Source organism: Triplophysa rosa, linkage group LG13 (assembly GCF_024868665.1).
Source record: "Triplophysa rosa linkage group LG13, Trosa_1v2, whole genome shotgun sequence".
NCBI lineage: Eukaryota > Metazoa > Chordata > Actinopteri > Cypriniformes > Nemacheilidae > Triplophysa > Triplophysa rosa.
The window spans coordinates 19,776,491-19,795,678 of record NC_079902.1 but is presented as its reverse complement, the minus strand read 5'-3'; the positions used below and the strand labels follow the sequence as shown (position 1 = coordinate 19,795,678).

General features: G+C 38.9%; 1 protein-coding gene across 3 annotated transcripts; it reads right to left on the bottom strand.

The window, feature by feature from the left end:
- Nucleotides 1-149: 149 nt before the first annotated feature.
- On the bottom strand, nucleotides 150-17,407 carry rnf44 (ring finger protein 44). Of its 3 annotated transcripts, none has more exons than XM_057349254.1 (11): nucleotides 17,001-17,407; nucleotides 11,751-11,946; nucleotides 11,269-11,488; nucleotides 10,933-11,100; nucleotides 9,619-9,792; nucleotides 8,862-9,023; nucleotides 7,823-7,938; nucleotides 5,437-5,524; nucleotides 5,070-5,191; nucleotides 4,884-4,983; nucleotides 150-4,143 (listed from the first exon to the last, which is right to left on the bottom strand). In XM_057349254.1, the coding sequence occupies exons 2-11, from the start codon at nucleotides 11,855-11,857 to the stop codon at nucleotides 4,081-4,083; spliced, it is 1,320 nt and encodes a 439-aa protein (XP_057205237.1). In that variant the 5' UTR covers nucleotides 11,858-11,946; nucleotides 17,001-17,407; the 3' UTR covers nucleotides 150-4,080. The 3 variants fall into 3 exon arrangements, with proteins under 3 accessions (XP_057205237.1, XP_057205239.1, XP_057205238.1); XM_057349256.1 differs by having other exon boundaries at nucleotides 10,981-11,100; nucleotides 17,001-17,403; XM_057349255.1 differs by lacking the exon at nucleotides 17,001-17,407 and adding an exon at nucleotides 14,803-15,190.
- Between the last annotated feature and the right edge of the window lie 1,781 nt (nucleotides 17,408-19,188).

Genomic DNA, 19,188 nt, shown 5'->3' with positions numbered 1-19,188 from the left:
ACTTTCATTTAAAAAAAGTACAAATCTTAAAAATTTCAATCAGTATACAGATGTATTTATAATACACTATAACTAGTTATGTTAAATGCTACAAACAATGATTCCAATGGAATGAAAAAATTAGAGCATTAAGAACCATTTGCTATATATAATATATATTAGCTTTTTATTTTATTTTTTTATTGTTTTTTTTCTTCCAAATACAAACATGGCAAAAATGAGGTAACTGTAAATGTGCAAGTACCAAAGCAAAATATCTTCCTAACACAGAACACATGCCCCTGGCCCTGTTGTCGGCTGGGTAGTCTGGAATTCAGGCAATGACTGAGCCCTAAAGGCCAGGAGGAGAATATAACAGTAAACAATCCACTATCCCACCACAGCAAGAAATCATTGGTAAACAATCAGTGGCGTCTATGGAGCAGTCAACAAATCACAAACCCTAAAGTATTTAGCTGCTTATTGGAACACAATTTTCCACCACACAAGCTGTGAGATTATTTATTAGTTGAATCACAGAAAGACTACAAGATCCTATTTATCGTAGTTTGAATTTTTTTCTTCCTCTTTTTAGTAATTCAGTACAGGTAACACTGAGGTTTTCAAGGAATCGTGATTATTGTGAAAAATTCCTTTAGAAATCTAAACAAAGATATATTAGAAATAGCCCACAGCCAGTTACCCCAAGCAAAAGTGCTTGCGTGTACATTTCAAACAATTACAAATGCTCAAGGTAGATCAGAACCGTACAACAGGTACATGTGTTTTCCACCGTTTTGGTAAACGAGTGACAGCGCCATTTTTCCCCAGACGATACTTCCATTTAAGGCAGATGTACTTGATCTGATCACTCGGGCAGTAAAATAATATCATCGTAGATGCATTTGGAAACGGTCACTGTCTACCGGCATGTACGAGTAAAGCTAAATAGATTTTTGAATTGAAATCCCTGTTGATAATGTTAACTGTTGCTGACCACTGTAAGGGTACAAGTAGCACTGCATGCTGCATGAACAGAGACCCATAACAAACTATTGCATTCTCTTATGTGAATGTAGCATTACACCTAAATATAGAATATCTAGCACCTTTTTACTATATGGCTTTCCGTTCTCTAGATTCCAGGCAAGTGTGTCGATCACTGAGGCGACAATATAGAAGCATGAATGTTGTGAGGAGCCGAATCGATCACATCTCCAAAGCTGCTTTCTTCTCGCTGGCGTCAAGCTTTGTTAACGTCTAATTTCCTATATTATTTTTCCATTGAATTCTTTGATATATTTTTTTTCTTTTGCAAGTACAAGCACGATAAAATCTTGTAGTCATTCGATTCTGTTACAAATGTGTGCAGTACAGTGCATGGCAGTTATTAGCTGAGCAAAAAGTCCCCTACACCCAGAACCCAAAGCCAACTAGATCTACCTAAAAACCAGCCGGGACCTGGTTAGACATGCATGCATATTGTGCACAATTAAAATACTTGCCCACCCCGTCTATATCCTTCGCTGAAAATACAGATTTTATTTTTTTGTCTTTTTTTTCTCGTATTAAATCATGCAAACACTGTAAGAATAGTCTTGGAAGTGGTCTAGGTAGGACAGTGTGCACCGCGGCACCGTTTTAAATGGGATTACAACCTTTAAGTGTGGTTCAAGTACGACAACACAGGAACGCAACTGCTGTAAAACAGGTTCGAGTAACATACGCTTATGATTGGCTGCAGTGACGAAAAGCCTATTCTCACTCAATACAACATGTCACGTCTTCTGTTTTTTTTCTCTTTTTTTCTTTGCATGCCAGTCGTATAATGGAATAATATTCACCACCATTTAAAAAAGGAATATTAGTTCAGCTGATTACATTTAAAATATGCACGGCCTGAGGAAAACAACCCAAAATACCCAAATGTGTGTCCATGGCGTCAATCCCATTTGAAATGGACTGTTTTCCTTTATTTTTCATTACCGAGAGGCCCTGAGTGATTTTCTTTTATACTGAAAATATATGCCAGTGAACAGATATGTATACATAGATTACTTATCAAAAGTGTGGATTAAATTCATTACAATGGCTTGTTTTTTAAAACCGGGCACGCAAATGCAATATACTCACATTCTCTAAAAGAGTCCCTTTACCCGAGAAAAGCCAGTGTGTCTATTAATTACAATGACTATTCAGTGGACAAACAACTCAGAAATATATATATATAGAGATTTATATATATATATATATATATATATATATACGTATGTATTCAAAAGTCCTATAATTAAAGTTTTTAGGGAAAAAAATTAAACCCAAATAGTTCATAGTTTTCCCCCCGAACAAAGAAGTTCAGGGTTGTTTTTGGAATCGAGTGAACCACTAGTCGAGCGTTTTACAGTGCATTATTTTTCTTTCTTTAAGCGACCCTTATGCTCTATCTCCACCGTCTCCTGTCTGGGATCTGCGTGGAACGACTACAGTCAACTGGCACACAGGAAAGGGCTTAACTAGAAATACAGAGGGTTTCAACATTCTTTTGTCTTAAAAACAAGACGATAATTTCAAACTTTCACGCCAAGGCTATGCATACAATGTTTTTTTTCTTTCACATCACATTACACTGTGAACACGGCCTGAGACCTGACAGCGGGAGGCAAACCAAAACGCATTAAAGATGCCCAACCGAATCCTTCAAACTCCCTCAGAAGATAAAACCAATAAATAACACCACTTTAAAAACCAAAAACAAAGAGGAACTGACAAAGGATGTTTGAAGATTAGTAACAGGTTTGTGCTTGTCAAGGTCTTGAGAAGGCAGAGCTGAGATCTTGAGTATGTTGATTATTTGGCTCACGAATGAGGGGAAAAGCCCAGTCCTTGAAAATCAGGTCAATGTTTCCGTTCACCTCACACACTCATTGCACGTATTGCTTTCTGCAAAGTGTTCCACCCTCTCCAAAGTCTGGACAGGCAAATGAGATCTCCTGGCCTGCGCTGTTAATTCAGAGGTGTGAAAATGGCAAGATGGAGGCCGCTTGAGCCCCGCCCCCCTCTCTCCGTCTCTGCTCGACATTCCTCTTTTTGTTAGCGTCGGCGGATCTTGTTAGTTAAAATATTGCTAGTCTAAAAGAACAGTCCGTGCGAGGCCTGTGAGATCTAGCCGACAGCTGAGTGATGAATCGGGTTGAAGAGGGCCGGTCCACAATAGACGAAAGTTGTGCAGCCAGGTGAAGGCTGGCAAAGGCAGTGTGCAGTGTTCTCATCCCTGTGTTCCACGGGCCAGTCCGATTTGCCCTTGCCAGCGAACAGCAAAAACAGCCACGTCTCCCCGTGACCTCATCACCGAGCTCTGCTCCTCAATGTCTCTTCGACCGCGCTAAAAGCCCAGTCAGTCCTTTTGTTTGTTTTCCTCTTTTTTGTCTTCAACCTCAGGCCATTGAACTTTTTTTAACCGATGAAAGTCACACCTTCACAATAGCATTCGCAGATAAAAGAGAAATCGGGAATAAGATATTCAAATGATCGATACATTATTGCAAAACATAGATTATTAACAAGTCCCTCGGTACATGCATCTATGATGGTCGTTCACCAGCAGGGCGGCCGTGGCGTCTGCGAACCGTCCTTAAGTCTTCCCACGAACGTATGTGATTGCACAGTAAAGCCGACAACAAGCATCATTCAGGCCCACCCCCCGCGACCCCTACGACACTAATGCACAATTGTAATTCGTGATCAAACAACTAGAGAATATTCTATCGTGTAAACAAATATGCCAACACAACACGTATTACAGGTTATCTTTGGAATCTGCGAAAACATGGGCAGGGAAAAGAAAAACGTTTGAAAGAAACAACGGTCACGATTCCAGAACTCGGAAGTGGCTATAGGAGGCAGTAGCTTTCATGTAACTCACACGATGATGCACAGCAGAGGTCAAACAGGTTCCATACAAATTCCAAGATTGCTTATTGTAGAGGTGGGGTTATAGCGGGGTGGGGGTAGATTTGCGTTTGGCTGGAGAACAGGTGTCCCCACTCACAAAACACACGCAAGGATTTGTGCTGCTTCCCAGTGAAGGACAAAAACCTGAACTCATTCCACGTCGCGGTGAACTTCAGACGCGTCGGCTCGACAAATCGGACAGGTGCGATTGGTCTGCAAGATATGTTACAAATTAATTTCTCTAAAAAATGACGCTTGCTTATAAAAATAAGTATAAAAATGGGTTTATTCAATAAACATAGCTTCTGTGACTGAGGTAAATTATTATTAGAGCTGTCAAACGATTAATCGCGATTAATCGCATCCAGAACAAAAGTTTGTGTTTACATAATATTTATCTATGTACTGTGCATAATAATTTTGCATTTATAAATACAAACACATACACATAAATACATATTTAGGAAATATTTAAATATATTTATTTATATTTACCAATAATTTAAATTATAAATAAATGTTTATACATTTTTTGATTTTTCTTAAATATATGCATGGATGTGTATGTGTTAATAAATACAAAATTATTATGCACAGTACACAGATATATATTATGTAAACACAAACTTTTATTCTGGATGCGATTAATCGCGATTAATCGTTTGACAGCCCTAATTATTATGTAACATTATCTTTATTACAATTGCCTTACTGTAATGTGATCATTTACTCAACCTCACATCATTTCAAACCTGTTTGACTTTCCTTCGTCAGAACACAAAATAAGATATTGTAGGTACCCAAACAACACTGGCCCCCATTGACTTCCATCGTATGGACACAAAACAACAGACAATTCTCTAAATATATTTGGTGTTCTACAGAGTCAAACACTGGTTTTAAACAACGTGAGGGTAAATAAATGATTAAATAAACTGAGTATGCGTACTTACCTTTAACCACTTGTCCACACACTTCGCGTGGAATTCATGGTTACAGGGCAATACTCGAAGTAGCTGCCTTGACTCAAAATCGCTAAAGCATACGACACACCTGAAAAAAAATCCAAAGCAATGTGAATAAACTTTAAGATTAAAGAGGCGCAGTATAAACAGAGATGCACAACAACAAAAACTTACAGAGTTTGTTCAGACTGGTGACTTTCTAAATTGAACCTGTAGGACGGAAGTTGCTCTATATCAGCTTTCGTGAGACCCCGAGGTTTTGCTTCTCCGAGCCTCTCTGCAAGGTTTAATAACGCCTGAAAGAAAATGACAACAGCGTGTTTAAAAGAAACAAAACAACTCTCAATACAAGACATAAGACATGTCGCTCTGTTCCAAAACACTAATGAGCTACCCAACACTTTCTCTGTAAATAGTGGTGGTAGTTCACTAGCTTTCGTAGTACAGCAGCCGTATAAAAAACTAATAATGGTTACAATCATTGAGGACAAGCTGGTTCTTAAAAACATCTCCAAACAGATGATTTCCTGAGAACATTTACCTCATAGTTCTCCATTTCCACATCATCTACATCCAGGTCCAGACTGATAGCAGGACCCACAGCAGTTGGAGGCACAGGAAGCATTGAGCTGTTACACAGGTCCAAAACAAACCAATTATTAACATCCACTCAACGTAAAAATCAAACAACCAGTTCTTTTGTCTATAGACGGTTTCATCTTAACAACATAAACAAACGTTACTGGGCATGCTCACTTTTGTGACCCCAACTTAACTTCCGGTACACAATCACAAACAATAGAGTGCCTGTAGATGATTTCTGATGACAATCAAAAGAACCCAGAAGAACATTTACTTGGCTAAACTGGTCTCTCCAATATTTTGAATTTAGACTGCGATACCAAGCTCAACCACTAGATGTCAATGTTCTATAGGTGTGTCATGCATTCTGACTTCATTACAATGTTAAACATGCTGTCTTCTCATGCTTAATCAACTTGTCAAAAAACGAGTTGGGCGTATTACGTAGTATTTCTGTGCTCGATACACTCCCCCAGCGATCGTAGAGGTTTCGGAAAGTTTTTTTCGAACATATAAAATGGTTTCGTAACAATTTTTCTTAGTCCCTTATTGGACAATTCTCCCGCGGCAGCAAGGAGAGCAAGAGAAGGAGCATGCGCAGACGTCACTTTCACATGTGTGCAGGAGAGAGAGCGAGAGAGCATACGTTCGCAAAGTTCAGGTGTTTGTTTGTTCACTGCATTTGGGTGATGAATGTTATATAAACGGTGGATATAACGCTGGATTTGGAGATCGATTGAAACTGATAAATGGAGCCGTCGCAGCGCTAAAAGATGCCGGACATGAACCGCATGAAGTGAGTGAAACTGATGTCTGTGTTTTGTTGGCAATGGATGCACACGTTCTTTAGTTCAGCCTACCCCTCCCCCCCACACGCGCCTTATGTTTTCGGAAATAATCATACAGCTGTATCTATCTTTTATAAAAGTGATCAAACTAAATACTCTTCGAAGATACAAAGTATGCAATACTACTCTATAGGTACTCAAGATTATTAAATTTTCTGATGATACATCAATACTGAGTTTACTGCATAGGAACACTACTTGTCTGCAATAGCCTACTTTTCGGAAGTCGATAGATTTGTAAGATGGTGCGACAAAAACTCTTTAATTTTGAACGAATCAAAGACTGTAGAAATGCTTTTCGATCACAGTCCTGTAATAATAAACGGGAATCCTATTGAATAGGTTACATCACACAAATACTTGGGTATCTACATGGACAATTTGCTGTGTTGGTCTTTTCATGTCAACAGTCTTTGTTCTAGACTGCAGCAGAGGTTATACTTTTTGCGAAGGTTAAAGTTATTTGGGGTAAACCGGATGATTTATTTCTGTTTTATCAGTCTGTTTTTGAAAGTTTGATAAGATATGGTATAACAGCATGGTATGGAAATCTGACCGTCCAATCTAAATCAAAACTTGCTCGACTTGTACAGATTGCTTTGAAAACAGTGGGTTGGGAAGAACAAAGACCTATTCAGGAGATGTACGAAGTTTCTGTTTTAAGACAAGCAAAGAAAATTGTTGCCGATGATACACAAATTTTACATGAGAATTTTACCATGTTGCCCTCAGGTAGACGACTGAGGATTTTGATGTGTAAAACAAATCGCTATAAAAATTCTTTTGTGCCTAGTGCTGTTAAATTATTTAACAGAGAAGCGAAAAAATAGGTGGGGGTGTGGCGATGTGCGTGTCGTCAGTTTGACACATTAGGACCATATATATTTTTTTATATGCGTATTACTATGAGTTGTTATGCGTAGTTATGTCAATGTTACATACTGGCCATGTCATGACTGTCCAAGATGAATTTCCCAGGAATGGGACAATAAAGTATATTCAATTAATATGAGATTGGCAGAAACCGCGCGTGTTAGGGCCGCTTTAAATGCGACCAAATACAGGACCCATTCAACAAATTGTTTATTCAATCAATTGAACATGCAACAAAATTCAACAAATCATTTATTTAATACATTCATTACACAGTAAAATAATAATACAAATTAATATTAACATAAATGAAATAAAATATAAATAGTTATATTATTAGACACTAGCCAAACACAAACCGGAAGTTAACTGGGGGTCAGGGGCGTGAAATAGGTCTATAGCTGTGAAATACTATATAGACTTCATACAACCAGTGAAGGGGCAACATCATACAGTTTCATCATTTAATAATATCACCTGTCATTTTGGTGACAAAAGCATTTAAATATTAAAAGGTACATTATGTTTTCATTATTCCTTAGTATATAGCACCTTTAAACATATACTTTTCTAATCTGCAAAATCCATGCGTGATGTATATGAGAAGTGTCAGAGGAGACTTACAGGAAGTAGGGTAAGAAGCCGGGGTAGTACGGTGGAGGAGGGGGTGGTGGAGGTAGAGGCTGCTGTAACCGATACCTCTGCCCAGTCAAACGCCTCGGCAGCAGGTGAGGATATGGCTGAGAAAAGAACAGGAGTAAACCCATTTATAATCTTTATCATTCACTGAACAGATGTCGTCTTAGCAAAAGCAGCTTCTGCAACTTCTACTTATGATACAATCCACCTAGAGCAAACTGAGGTTAAAGGTGAGATGTTAACTACTGCTGTCTCTCTCAGAACAAGCTGATGATATTATTCTATAAAAAGTCCTATATACATGAAAGAAAAACAAGTGTGTTAAAGTTCTATACATTTATTTGTCTGTCTATACAGTCCTGGCCGAAACTAACTTTGGAAAACTGACGTCTTTGCATTTTATTCAAATATGTCATTAAAGATATATTAAAAACGTTGTATTCACATAATTGTACTTGGACTGTAAACTAAACCAAGAATCTATAGAGGCTTGGCAAACAATGACAACACATGCACAAAGCTTACCGAGTCAAGACCCAGGAGAATGGTTACAAAATATTGCTACATGACACGATCAACGACAATTATCAACAGATAAACATTTCAATCAGAGTTTGCTTTATTTCCTGCTAGCTTTTTGTTTTTCTAATGCTTTTTTGTATGTTCAAACAAAACCCATAGTCCCTGAAGTAGTAGTTTGAGGGGACATGAAAACCAAATATTGTACAAATATGCCCCCCGACATCACTTTTGGCCAGTACTGTGTGTATATCTATCTACCTATCTTCACGTTTGGCACACCAGCCCAGATCTTTGACCTCTCTTCTTAATCCCCGCCAGTAACCTTTTCAGCTTCTGCATGTATATCAAGTCTGTTCAAAACTCTTTTGTATAATGTCATTACATGTTTATGCAAATTCTTCTCATTACAATCAGTATTTGACTTTTGACTTGATTACAGCCATTTAGATTTGATTTGTTAAGATTTAGATTTATTAGAATTGACCAACGAAAGACATCTTACCACTCCGTAGGGCAGCTCTTGGTGGAGGGGCTCCTGGGGGAGGTACTGCAGGGGGAGGGAGGGGGTCATTGCTGGTGAATGGTGAGCAGGAGGATAGGAGAACGTTCCTAACGGATGCTGGTCTCCCCGCAGATCCACTTCATTCTCAACCCTCTGCAGTGGCTGAATGAGCGAGTCAAAAAAATCACTTTACCATACAAATCATGCCTCTCCCATATGACTAACGTATCTGCGTTATATGCAATTATTTGAAGTCGTCGTTCAGTCAAGACGCAATACGGAAATTCCTCTAAAAGGAAAACATGAACTAACTGCTAATTACTTTTTTCAGTTGTAATGAGGTTAATACACCAATTCAAACTCCGTTTGAACAGCAATCACAAGACTCATTGCTTTAGTTTATAATACCTCATTACCCATCACCACATGTAATATACTGGGAGTGGTGCGATGCTGGCTCGCAAGTGTACGATGCCTTCAAGCATCCAGTGCATGTTCCTGTCAAACATTTTTATGCATTTAGCAGACAAAGAATGCGTGTTCCCTTGGGATCGAACCTACGCTCTACCAATTTATCTACAGGACCACATGCAGATTTATTTTAGGACCACCCCACATAAACAGTTTTGACTATGAATAAACTTCACCAACATTTATAGAAATGCACATTTTATAAACCACTCCTTGACTCATTTTTAGGCATCACAAAATGAATATACACCTAGCTTTTGACTATGAAAACGTAATCTGCACTCACCATGCGCGGGTGCTGCGGTTGCAGGGGAACAAACTGATTCAGTGGCGGCAGGTGAGGAGGCTGGTGAGGGGGCACTGGTGGACTTGGATGCAGTATAAAATGCTCACTGGAGATCAGCGGTGGAAACGGCTGATAGGACATGGGCAGGTGCTGCATGGTGCAGGCCTGAATGAGCTGAAGATAAAGAGAGAGTCGTCAGAAAAAAGAGGGTCGCCATACTTTCAGGAGTATAACATATAGAAAGTTTTCAAGATACTTTGTTTGTACCATTGTAACATTCAGGACAATACTCTCCAAATAACATTTCCACTTTTCTTCAAATGCACTTTAGCAATCTGCTGAGATTCTCATCCACCACATTTGTAAAGGCATTAGTATACAAAGACTTTCAGAGTGTAAAATGCATAGCCGTTTAAATTCCTCCTATTGGGATGGATTGATCATTTTACTATCAAAAGTTTGCTTTTGGTACCAGCGTGTGGTCACTTGGTTTACATATAAAACTGCTATTGTAGCGAAAAATAAACAGCCTCAGGCGAGTGATGAACTGAAACTAGGGCTGTCAATATATTTAATCGCTCCATGAAAATAATTTGCATTTAATTTTTTACGCATCTAGCATGTTAAAGCATTCCTCTTCAGGACGCTGTGTAAATGTTGTGTTGGGCAATTAATTTGGAAGACACGTGTTGCGAAATATATGCGCATGTATTATATATTTCTGCAGCAGGGCTCTCACGCACGCACGTACGCACTTTATTTTAAAGGGATACTCCACCCAAAAAATTCTCACCCTTGAGATGTTCCAAACCTGTATAGATTTCTTTGTTCGGTTGAACACAAAGAGAGATATTTGGAAGAAAAAAATATGTAGACGCAAATACAATGAACAGATGAAACAATTTGCAAAAAGTGCACTTTTCATCTTTGCTAGCAACCGTTTCAAGTTTGATACCCCAAGGTTTTTCACAGTTGCATCATAACATTTTCATTCATCCATTTAGCAGATGTTTTTTTTCCAAAGCGACTTACAAAAGCATTCAACAACACCTCTTAAGCCTGAGGTCATTTACCGTTCCAGAAAAACTAGAAAGACCGATGTTTGGACTCCAATGTAAATGCCGCTGTACATCGATGTCTAATCCACAAGCATGAGAAAGACGTACAGAACGTACATTTATATTCAAACATCTCTGGCAAACCGGACAGGTGGGCACACACACATCAGCTAATGTAAAGCTGGAGCGGGGTGACATGTTAGGTGCGCTCTACACAAACTGCACTCAATTTCCAGCTCTTCCTTTTCAAACTCACTGGAGGAGGAAGGCAGCAGAGCAGAGAGAGCTGTCCGCTGAACATTACCGAGCATGCTGGGAGCTGCTGAGCATTGCAGGCTGGGATAGGTTGGCCGGTGTGGATGGGAAAACCGTGGGTCGTCACCGTGGTAACTGTGTAAGAGATTGGTACTGATCCTTGATGCATCTTGAAAATGACAGAAAGCGTTCAGGTTACTTGTACAAAACAACAGAACATAAAGCCATTGTCTTGTATTTTTACATGCAATGTTTCTATTAGGGGACACATACGGGGTCATTGTGGGGGGTACAGCCCGATAAATTTTCATAAATTGCTAAATAAAGGACTTGTTACCTGTTCGTGAAGATCCACCATGATGGAGCTCTGCTGGGGGGGTTGTGCGGCACTATGCAGCATGCGTGGAGGTGCAGTGGTGTGACTATATTGCCTGGACTCATCTAAAGGAATCTGCTGATGCTGGGAGAAGACCGGGTGGTGGAAGTTCTCATCCTGATGCAGGGAAGCGTGCACAGCGGGTCTATTTTGCTGCCCCCACTGACGTCGCACTGGAGGACTACAACATAAATTATAAACATTAAGGTGATACGGTGATGAATGTTAATGTTTCATTTTCTGACAGTTAAATAGCTTTCCTATTTCTATTCTTTTCCTATAGATCAAGTTTTTGTTTTTATACAAGTACACATGCATCCATTAAATTCAGCTAGGCTTCTAGGCCTCGCCACCTTCAATGACAAAACGATACACATCCAAAATCACTTTGTTTTAGGAGTAACTGCTAAAGAAGCATGAACTGGTCGTGGTGTCCACCTCACCTTCTCCTGAGGTGCAGAGGGGTGATACAAGGCTCCCCGACGACCCTCCTCTGGTTTAAGGGGGCTGTTGATGGACGCCTACTCACTGCTACTTCCCATGGTCGCATTTGTGATGTCGTACGGACGTGTCACACCTGGGGTGGGGACCAGTAGTGCAAGAGGCACTTGAGTCTAATTGCCTCAGATTGTCAGGGTTCTGTTCGAAAAACAAAAATACAAAAATGTTTTGTGGAGCAAAGAAATATTTGGGGAGCCATTTGGAAGTAAAGTAAATGTTTCGCAACTAAACACTTGATAATAGTAGATAATAGACTTGACTGAAGATTGTTTTAGTGACAGAGCAACTCTTGGACAATTTCATTATTGTAGACCGAAGTGAAGGCTTTTTTAACTCTCGATTAAACACTGAATTTTAAACCGGGCTATCTTTTACCCTGGGCACCCTATAAAATAGTGTAATCTGCTAAACCAGGGTAGACAGTGTAAAACAAAAATAAATAAAGCAAGGATTGTGTTAACACAGGGGTAAAGAAGCAGTCGACCCAAAGATGAGAATTCTGTCATTATTTACCCTACATCAGGGGCCCGTTTCAGAAAGGAGGTTTAGTGAAAACTCTGAGTATATTAACCCTGAAATGAGGGAAACTCTGGGTTTTCCGTTTCAGAATGTGAGGTATGTCAAACCTGAGAAAGCGGGGTAACTCAAGCCCGTTTCTAAAGGAGAGGTATCTTATACTCAGAGTCAGTAACCATAGTAACTTACTCTGTGAACCTAACCTGGTCGGGAGCAGGTTTTCTTTGGTAAACCCAGAGTTTATTTCGATCTCCTCCCCCTTTTAAAGCGCAAGTGGTGTAACTCATCCATTCATTCATTAATACAGTCATTCATGGCACACATTTTGATTACACAGAGACCATCTCAGTGACTTATACTGTATGTCATATGTGCTTTTATAGAGGATTCATGAAGAGGCTGCATTAATTCATTGGAATGTACTTTGATTTCAGGAGAGCACCGAGTGGAATTTTGTCATTTCCCTGTGCATTTTTATTAAAACTGTACCGTTTTTCTTTACAGTGAATTAGATGTATCAAAATATATCTCATCCATCCTTACACATAAATAAAGTGCATGAATAAAGAAATGAATAAATACAGACATACATGCAGAATTGAAGCGATAAAGGTAATAAACAAGTAAATTTGACATGCAGCCATTCCAAGTGAAATCTGTTCAGAGCAGGATTCGAACCGACGATCAGTCTAACTTTGCACGAGAGTCTGACGCCCTACAGGTGTCCTATACACCATGACGTCTTACTTGCGTAACTAGAGCACTCATGGCGAGTGAGAACATACGATTTTTTTATTATTTCTGTTGTTTCATTCATTTAATGATTAATTTATTTGTTTATTGGTATCAATTTATTAATTTAAACTTAAGTCATTTTCAGGACATCAGTAAATCGAGCGGAAAGTGTGCCTCACTCTCATGTGCTTTCTGCCGCCATGTTGCTTTTTTTGGTGCTGTTGCCATGGTGAATCGTGCTATCTTGGCTCAATTGATGATGGCTTTTTAAATCAATGGTGCACGCGCGTAACCTAGAGTGAACTTACTCAGAGTGGATTGAACTAATTGAAATCACCTGTTCTGAAACCGAAAACTCAGAGTTGCGATTCTCTGAGTAAATCAACTCAGAGTTCACATTTTAACTCGGTGTTGGTTGAACCTCCTTATTGAAACAGGCCCCAGGTGGTTTTAAACTTGTATGCGGTTTATTTGCAGAATACAAAAGAAAATATTTGCATTTACAGTCCTCAAGGCTTTCGTAGTAGACACCAGAAAAGCATTTTTGCAAAAACAGGATTGCAAATGAGTTGGAGGAAAAATATAAATAAATAAATAAATGTTTGGATCTCCAAATACTGTAAGTAAGCCTGGGCTAACAATTTTATTTTTGAAAGTCCTTGATAAAAAAGCAAGGATAAAACAAAAGGTATTTCCCCCATTTACAAACAAAGAACGCTGCTATCAAAACAAAACGGCATAACCATAAACAAAATATTTATTTACTATGGCTGAAATACGTTATAATCTTTAAAATATATCAGAAGGCGTCATGAGATGCGATAATACCGAAATTTATAAGCCAGTTCTTTAATTTCAGAAAATAGTCATACTAATTCTGATACAAAAATAAATCTACCAAAAAGCAGACATAATAAAACCCGCTCTTATCAAAATGAATGGAGCATGCATGCCTTTTATCGCAAGTGTGAACTTTGCAACACGATGCCATATTTTACATGTTTCTAATTTACAATTTAATTACAAAGCATTAAGGGCCGTGTTTAACAACAAACACCATTAAACGTTGACAAACCAGAATCGTAAACAGTGTTTAATAGAAAGACTGGCAGATTTTCCACAAAGAGGGGGAGCTGTAACTTCAACAACAAAAGCGTCGAGGGCCATGTGCTCCGACTCAGACAAAGCAATAACAAAGACTGAGCTCTGCCTTGCGTCTCTCGCCTCACCCAAATTCATTTAAAACGCATTACTGGTATGATTTATCCGTGATTCGCACTTATTATAACTAACGTGAATGTTTATTGTAAATAAAGCACTTATTAGTGTCATTGTGGCCCAGCGGTGGACACCAACAATAGCACAAAAGAGTCGCGAGGCCGAAGTTTTACTGGCGCTCGGGCAAACGTCCGCAGTTGAGCACGTGCTTCGTTAACAACTGCGCATAAAATACACTTGTACGGACATTATGCACTTAGAAAATTCTTATAATGCACTTCTTCTCAAGCCCCTAGCAGCTACTGTTAGCATATAGCCATCTCTAGTACGAGATGGAGCCTTAAACAGGAAATGCAGAGATATGCTCCTCTGACAATAGAAACATGTTGTGGCTCGAAAGCCACATTTGGACTTAACGTCTTAAAAGCAAACGTTTTCTTCACCGTGAATGTCCGCGACTGTATTTTAAGCGCTAAATGACAGTCATATGCACATTGAAAATGTTAACGCACCAGACGAGCTTACTTGTTTTCAATGGCGGGTGAGTTTCCGACTTGTCCACGCGCTGTTTGTTGGCGACTAAAAACGCGATGCTAATCGCGTCTGGTTTCGTGAACTTGTTGAACTTGTAATCCTACAAATCGTCCCCATAGACTATTAGTCGTTCACGGTTCACACTGGAGGAGTGTCCGTTTCATCGCTCACTTCCACCGACTGGAGGCTGCTGTTGTTGTTGCTACAGGCGCGGATCTCCAGCTCAGAAAGGAGAAAAGTCTATTCCCGTTGATTTCTAACATCAGTTAACGTCTATCCACACGTGAGCCAGCAAACGATTAATAATACGTCCGATGCACGCGATCTGGGTTTGATATGTGACATTCCTCGCTGTGTCCTGTGTGCTCTGTTCAGTATTGTTGTGGTTGTGTGTGCATGTATAGTCACGCCTTCTTCCTCTTCAACTACCAAGCAAGAGAAAGAAACCCACCCAGTTACTTTGAATGGTTGTGTGCTGTTGAATCCATGCAGCCTGTATAGTCCTATAGTTAAGTTAGTACGTAAAAATACAGTAGGTTTGGTGGTAATTTTGTTGTGCAAAAGTCATTAAACAAAACGAGATATGAACGCAGCCTTTGCTGAAAGAAATAACAATTTAATGGATGCTATTACAAATGCCATTAAAACCATAATTTAGTGTGTTTTGGGCCTTGTTCCAGTTGAATAACTTGCCACCAATAGAACCCTACACGTTACCAGTACAGACTGCAGTCTCCATTATAGTTTCCCGTTGGTTTTGGTAAAACCAAACAAATTCTCATTATAACCATTCAATTATTTTAGTGATGGTTTCTGTTGTTTCTTTTCAGCAGGGAGAGAAGTCCTAAACTGAATTCGAAACAAGTCGCTGGTAATGATTTATTATGCCATTGATATTAATTTGGAGGTTGCAGGGGGAGTCTCTGTTTCAGATTAAGGCAAAGCAGTTGTCACCAAGGAAATGCTGCTGTGATCCGACCAGGGTGATACAGCCAATGAGACCGCACCTAATAGCTTCCTGAAACCCAAGGATGCCTTTATGACAATGCAGGAGGTACTCGTTGTCTCCATTGACTCAACCAGCATGTCAAAAGATCAAATGGACTAATGTTGTCTTTCCTAAGAGTCAAATTAACATCACCAACAAAAAGTTATTTTGAAGTCTCTGAAAAGTTCTCTGAAATGTTTGCCTATTTGAAAGTGATGGCCCTTTAAAAAAATCTAAATATATTTATAAAAGCTGTTACTTTTACTGTTAAACTTTTTTTTACTTTTAACCGTCATGTTCTTTTAAAGGTTAAAATGTATTAAATGTAATTTAACTTTTTATGTACTTGTCACTAAATGTCATTACTGATTGGGGAATGGGCCTATTTCTGATTCAACAGAACACACGTTTTAAAGATAATGTTTAGAATTATGATTGTGGTTATTGTTTTTTAAAAATATTTTTTAGCATAAAGGAACATGATGTTTTGGTTCTCTTACAGAGCAGTTCTCATTTGCCTCTCTATCAGAGACGGTGTGACACAGCCCAGTCTGTTACATAAGCCTTGCGCCAAATGGCGAGCCGGCGGCGAGAATCAATCAGAAACAACCCTATTCATCGAGGGCAAGACAAAGTAAAATCTTATTTTCTTCAATGCACATTCAAGTTAAAAATACCTTTTATGTTTCACGATAAAGATGCATTAAAATGCAATGCAATGCATGAAGCAGACTGTATCAGAAATATGGGTAGTGTGAAACGTTTATTTTTTATAAGCTGAATGCTCAACAAATAAATCAGATTTAAGTTTAATTTGTTGGGTCATGGTGTGTTTTTTTTTTTTTTGCAGCAAAAGGGCCTCTCGTCTGACTTCTCTGCAGAGAAAACACCGCTATGTAACCTTCCATCCTAATGTTAACTCTCAAAATGACTGAAATAATTCAGATGAGAGCGGAACATGTCCCGTGCGTGCGACAAATCGCGCAGAACTGAGAAAAGCGCAGGACGCTCAAAGCCGCGTCCCTTCCATCCATGCACTTCCAATCCAATGTAAACATTACAGAATTATAGCAACAAAACAAGGAGGGGCTCAAGGGGACAACACAGAAAAACACACTGCCGCCTGTGTGCAATACATGCGAGACCGTGCAAAACCACGGAAATCCACTCCGTCGACACGAAGACGGGGCGCGCGCTTTACCTGATTGTTAATTTGTGTGCATCTCAATCGCTGACATTTCTCCGTGTAATTCTTCACATCTCTCTCGTATTCGGTGCGGCATGATCCTCAGCTGTTCCCGTTAATGGAACATTCCGTGGATTTCACCACTGAATCGGGGAAAAGGTACAAACGGGAGTTCGCGCGAGCAGAGAAGACACATTACGGCATTACTTTTCGCATGTCGAGCAAACCAGTCACCCCCTGTATGCGTCAGACTGTGAAAAAATCAATGCACTCGCTTGAACCCGGGATCGTCCGCCGCCTATTTGCGTGTTTTTGCGACATACCCCTATGAGAAGCATTTAGAGGCCGCTGTCTCGCTCTACCGTAATCCACGTAAGAGTTTGTCCTCGTGAATTCCCAATGTCATGTCTCGGTTAACAAGATCACAGGGCTACGTTTTTTTTTTTGCACATCGAATACGATTAAAAGATGAAAATGGTCATTGGGCATAACCTAGGACAAAATTAAATGTTGCCTAATAATTGCTTTTGCCTTTTAGTGATAATAAAGATCAATTCTGTACTTTATGAAATTTATTTATATATTTAATTATTTTTATGAAACATGTTTGAGAGAGAGGAATGTGTCATGATCATTATTATTTCTTTTACTTTGACTGTCACTGTGGGGGGGAACTTATTGGGGTTTACCCTTTATCAGGGTCACATTACGTAAGGCTTGTCTATGAGTAAAGGATGCGTTGCGCTGTCGCCCTCTACTGGCCAGAAGAGGAATCGATCGTTCACTTTGAATTCTGTACTTATTTGTAGTCATTTTAATCTGTTTTATATACATTTATATAGTATCTTTTGTATTATTATATTTTTATATGATTGTGCTTTAATTTAAAGATGTTTCTCTATAAAAGGACATGTTAGATCAATAGATTTTTTTGCAAGTGACATGACTGCTGTACTGTTCCAAAAGTCTGAAGTGTCATGGGTGAACATAAATGAAAATACGAAGCACGAATGAGCCTGTAAATGTAATGTACATATAAATAGAGCCGGTCAAAACCACTTTCCGGAAAAAATTCAAGCTTCACAAACTGTGGTTTACCTGTAAAGTAATAAGTGACCCAGAAGATCATTAATGTATACAATCTGCATTACCTGATACCCTGGTTCACTTATACTGACATTATTAAAAGTGTGATATTATCATGCAGATTTCTGTCAATTTAAAGGGATACTTCACCCAAAAATGAAAATTCTGTCATGATTTACTCACCTTCGAGTTGTTCCAAATCTGTATGAATTTATTTGTTCTGATGAACACAGAGAAAGATATTTGGAAGAATGCTTATAACCAGACAGATTTCCCCCCCCATTGACTACCATAGTAGGAAAAAATACAATGGTAGTCAAAAGTGCCCCAGAACTGTTTGCTGTCCTACATTCTTCAACAGAACAAAAAAAATGTAATTTTCCTATACTATGGGAGTCAATGGGGGGCGAGATCTGTTTGGTTATAAGCATTCTTCCAAATATCTTTCTCTGTGTTCATCAGAACAAAGACATTTATACAGATTTGCAACAACTCGAAGGTGAGTAAATGATGACATGAATTTGACATGGTTTTTTTTGGGTGAAGTATCCCTTTAAAGTGACAGAAATCTGCATGATAATATCACATTTTTAATAATGTCAGTAGGTGAACCAGGGTATCAGGTAATGCAGATTCGTACATTAATGATCTTCTGGCTAAATGATGACAGAATTTTCATTTTGGAGTGAAGTGTCCCTTTAATTACACAACACAGAAGATTTTGGAGTGAGACAAACTTTTTATTTTTGTTGTTTACTTTAGATAGCACATTTACATAAGGCATTCTAATATAAGAAGGCAGCCCATACCTTTCTTAACCTTTGGTTGGTGATATGGCTGCACTGTTTACAGCAATAAATGACCAAAACAATATAGTGTCATGGAAAACTATTACACATGTTGCTGATTAACCCAACAACGCATGTGTAGTATCTGTTATATTGGCATGAGATTAAATTTAGCATAAACATCTCGTTATAATCTACGTTTAATATCTAACATTTCCTGTAAAATGTGATTTTTTCCCCCCTCCAGATTAATTACACAATGTGCAGTTCAGTAAAGTGTTGGCTATTCCTCATCTCTGCAGGGAAACCATAAAGTAATAAATCAAAGT

Bases quoted from the DNA above. Each gene is read 5' to 3' on its own strand.
- rnf44 (XM_057349254.1), bottom strand. From the start codon at position 11,857: ATGCGACCATGGGAAGTAGCAGTGAGTAGGCGTCCATCAACAGCCCCC. The intron at 9,024-9,618 runs GTGAGTGCAGAT...TCGCTCATTCAG, and splicing joins AACCGCAGCACCCGCGCATG to CCACTGCAGAGGGTTGAGAA. The intron at 5,192-5,436 runs GTAAATGTTCTC...ATTTTCTTTCAG, and splicing joins TGGAAATGGAGAACTATGAG to GCGTTATTAAACCTTGCAGA.